Genomic DNA, 4,287 nt, shown 5'->3' on the forward strand with positions numbered 1-4,287 from the left:
TCTGTCTCAGGGTGGGTGCGCGAACAGGCTGCAGAAGTAGGCGCTGCCCGCGCTGAGCGCAGCGCGGTGGCACGGGAAGTCGCGGCCGCCGGCGCGCAGCACCACGTCGGTGAGGGTGCCGCTCCGTCGGTAGGCGTTGAGCGTCTGCAGGACTCGCTGCGCGTGGCAGGAACCCGCACACGGGGTCTCGGAGCCAGGCTCCGGCTTCTCCGGCGTGGGGCCCTCCAGCATCCTGCCAGGTAGGGAACACAGTGTGGGGACAGACACCTGCCTGGGGCTGAGGTAGAGGCCAGGAGGCCCCTCGCCGTTCAAACATTCCACCAATCGCTAGTGGACGCGGGCATGGGCTTATTCATTCACCTGTCCTTGCACACATCCACTCACTCAGGTGCCCACTCGCTGCAGGAATCTGGGGCCCAGCTATCCAAAGGGCGAGGCCCTGCCTGCTTTGTTGACCACCTTCATCCTGGCTTACCCACTTCAGCCTCGTAGCCCTTTCTGTTCCTCAGACCTACTAACCTTTTCCCCATCAGTATTGGCCGCAGACAGGTGGCAACCTTGGGGGCAGAGAAAGTGGTCTAAAGTCACAAGTGGCTGGTTGGCTCACCATGATAGAGTCTCTGCAGTGTCCAGAAGGCCCAAGCAAAGGCCACTGGTGCACGGAGCTACTGTCTCATCAGCGAGGGCCTGGCCGTGGTGGTACAGCAAGCAGCAGGCCAGGACCCAACACACAGTGGCTGCTGGAGGTGCTCACAGGGGGTGCAGCGACACACACATCTGAAGGGGGGCTGGAAGGCACCCGGGGGTAGCCCAGGCATTGTGGAAGCAAAAGCACCCGAGGCGGTGCAAGACAATCCAAAGCAGTGGACACCTCTCAAAGGCGCCCGGACTCCAGGTGGGCCTCTGTGAAGCCATCCTGCGGCTTCCTGCTGCAGGGCAGCCTGGCTACTGCCCAGGGGCAGCCCATCTATGCAGCAGGCAGGATACCCTGTTACAGTGGCCCCACTCCTAGTGCCTTCTATGCCCAAACTTGGCTGGCCGGAGGAAGGGCCTGTCCTTAGGAGGCAGGAAGGGGAACTTTCTCGACTGTCGCTGCTTTTCACAGCGTGCGGGCAGCAGGATGGGCAGCCTTCTCTGCTGCCACTAAGCTTCCAGGCACCTGCAGCTGCTGCAAAGCTGGTCCTGCCCTGAGGCTTGTGCCTGAGGGGTCGGGTTTCACTGGTAACCTGTCAGGTGGGGCTACCTCAAGGAGAGTCAACTAAAACAATTTATGAAAGTGTGGAAAGGTTGGTTCCAACAAGGAGCAGAACCTGGCTACTTACAGCAGGGGGACTTGCCCTCTCCACGGTCTGAGGGGAAGGGCTGGGAAGTTATGTGAAGTTCACAAGATCTGTAGCTTTTGGTCAAGATCTGTAGATTCAGACCTATCCCACAGGCTCAGTGTGTGAGGCGGGTGTAACCCTCTCTGTCTCCTCATCCCATCCTGTCTCCGGAAGTCTTCTTAGATGCTTTCTATTGACCCAAACGGAGTAAGTCCATTATCATCTGCTCTTCCCCCCAACAGCCCTGGGTCTGGCCCATAGTAGGTGCTCAACTAATGCCTGCTCAAAATTGCATGCCCAGGCATAAGGAGGTATTTACTGAGAGCGTTTCCTGTGCCAGACAGCAAGGCAGCACAGTCCCTGCTCTCCTGGAACTCACAGCTTGCAAGGGTCTCAAGGGGAGTTCATAGGAAGGACAGTCAGGGAAGGTGACCCCAAAGAGGGGACTCTCAGACTGAGAAGGATGGTAGAATTGGCCAGGGAAGGGGAGGAATGGAGGGAGGTGTTCTCCGTCCTGTATAAAGGCCCTGAAGGGAGGAGAGTCTGGTGAGGCTAAAGCTGAGAAGGAAGCCGGCCCTTTCTCGGGAGCACTGGAGTGCTCAAGGGGACACTATGAGCAGCAGTGAGCATGGCTCAGAGGCCTGCCCCAGGTCCTCACCCTGCCCCGAGGCCCCACGAGCTGTGTCACCTGCTCTCGTCACTCCCTTTATTTCCTTCATCTGAAATGGGATGGCAGTGCCTGCCTCCAGGTTATGACTTTGTGATCATTAAATGGAATGTGTAAATGTGCCCAAACCGTGTTTCCTTACGTTTTCATTCCAGGAAACAGGATTGCCAAATATGCCACATGTACTAGATGCTTCCAAGGACTTCATTTCATTTGATTCTCACAACCCTGAGAAGTTCCTTTAGCACCTCCCTCCCCCCTTTTAAAAATCTGTCATGAGGAAACTGCCTTCCCCTGTGAGGATCAGGGGAGAGTGTCAGTGAAAACACTGAAGACAGAGAACTGTCCTGTGCTGGTTTTCAACAGCCTTTACGAAGGAACAGAACAGGTGGCTGCCTGCACACGTCCAGCCACAGGGGCTCACTCCCTGAGTGGCAGCTTACCCTTGGGAAGCCCAGCTCTGCCGGGGGCCCCCCCGCCATGCTCCCCACCCCAGCTGCTCTGCCTCCTTGGAGACCCTGTGCCCTGGAGGTCAGATGTTGCTGGCGTCAGCTCTCCATGCTCAGTGCTCCTGTCTGTCATTGGGTGGTGGAACCCCTGCCTCAGCCTCGAAGGCGATGAGCAACCTGATAGCCAGGGCTCCAGCAAGTTAACTGCTTTGCCCAAGTAAAGAGACTGACCCACTTGGCTCCAGGCTCTGCAAGCCTATGCATTCAGCCGCAGTGTTTTGAAGGGGGGCTGGGGGCGAGGAGCCGCCCAGGACCAGCAGGGGCTGTTGAGAGGTCAATGAATCATCCTCATCTATTTTCAGTGGGGCGGGGGTGGGGGGAAGCAGCTGCACACTAAACTGAGATCCTAGATGGCAGGTCTCAGAAGGCTGGGCTTGCGGAAAGTCTGGGGCCCAGGGCTGTGGGGGGCATGGGGTGGGGGGAGAGAAGGAGTCCCCTCCTGGGAAGCGGCCAGTATTTTTTCATTCTTCCAGCCGCTGTAGACTGCGCTGGACACGCCAGGAACTCCCAGACGGGGCTGAAGGACACCAGTTGGAATAAGGGTTCCCAGACAGGGCGTGATGTATCCTCCCACCCAGCTAAGACTCAGGCACGTCCAACCAGGGTCCTGACGCAGTCTGGTGGACCCAGCCCCTGGGAGCCTCACGCCACCATCCACTCACACAGACACACTCAGACTTGCAGACTCACGCAGCTGCGGCAGCCCTGCCTTACTCCTGCCCCGCACGTACCTGGCACTTACCTGGCCACGCCCTCTCGGGGTGCGTGCTGCAGCCCCTCAGCGACCACCGCTGTCCGTCCTGCCACCCGCTCCCCGGCAGCCTGGGCTCTAAAGTCCCAGCCGGTCTGCCCAGAATCCTGCTCTGGCTCAACTGCAGGAGGACAAAGGGGCTGGACGCCAGGGGGAGGGGAGGGGACAGCTGAGGGGGAGGGGAGGAGGGGGATCCTGGGCTTTTGTTCCACTCGGGCTGCTCTTGGACCAGCCCGAGAGGGAGAAGCAGAGGGAGAGGGCGGAATATGGGGCTGACCGTGTGCCCGGGCTGGGGGTGGCCTGGTGCTGCCTGTGTCCCTGGAAGATGCCCAGGTGTGAAGGTGGGTGTGTGAGCGCCTGCCCCGGGATGGGGTGCAGCTGGGTGACTGTGCATGGCCAGTGTGGCGGGGACCTGTGTGGGAGCACGTGGGACAGTGCCCACGCAGCGCCAGGGGTGTGTGGCCCAGAGGGCCAGAACTCATTGCTGCCACAGGCCGTTCTTCTGCTCGACAGCAACATGTCCTTGGGCACTTCACGCGTCCTCTTATATCTCATGTCCCTGTCTCTGAATCTGTGCGTGTTCACCTGTGTGACGGGGTTCTGTGTTGTGTGTGTGTGTGTGTGTGTGTGTGTGTGTGTGTACAGCATGCTGTCCTGTGTCTGCTATGCGGTCGGGATGATTTTCACTCAAAGTTGCACAGCCTTGGAGCAAGGTGTGGGGGCTCGGGGCGGCCCAGGTTGTGGTGGGGGAGAGACAAGGCAGGGCTCTGGGCGGTCTGTCTCCTGAAGTCAGGGGAAGACCTCGGCAGGCTGGTGGTGCTGGACCCTTTGCTGCCTCCCAGAGGGCTGCAGGGCCTGGAGTCTGTGGAGCAGAGAGGGGCATTGCCTTCACAGACCAGCGCCAACTCGGGGAGGCAGCCTTGGTAGAAGGCTGGATGGCCCTGGCTCCGATCTTCATTTCCATGGGAAAGGATGATGAAGATTCCTGCTCCCCCAGCTGTTGGCTAGAGAGGGCTGCGTGAAAGCTGGTGCCAGGGG

The 4,287-nt window shown here is 59.5% G+C and overlaps 1 protein-coding gene across 1 annotated transcript in view; it reads right to left on the bottom strand.

Annotated features, from left to right (window-relative positions):
- The window catches only part of KLHL35 (kelch-like family member 35), a 9,603-nt gene extending 8,097 nt beyond the window's left edge, over positions 1 to 1,506 (bottom strand). Inside the window, exon 1 of the mRNA XM_012725215.1 lies at positions 26 to 1,506. Within this exon, the coding sequence (XP_012580669.1) occupies positions 26 to 231 (206 nt within the window). The 5' untranslated portion in view covers positions 232 to 1,506. The remainder of the gene's footprint in view (positions 1 to 25) is intronic.
- Between the last annotated feature and the right edge of the window lie 2,781 nt (positions 1,507 to 4,287).

The sequence above is a fragment of the Condylura cristata genome, unplaced genomic scaffold (assembly GCF_000260355.1).
Source record: "Condylura cristata isolate star-nosed mole 26May11 unplaced genomic scaffold, ConCri1.0 scaffold00015, whole genome shotgun sequence".
Lineage (NCBI taxonomy): Eukaryota > Metazoa > Chordata > Mammalia > Eulipotyphla > Talpidae > Condylura > Condylura cristata.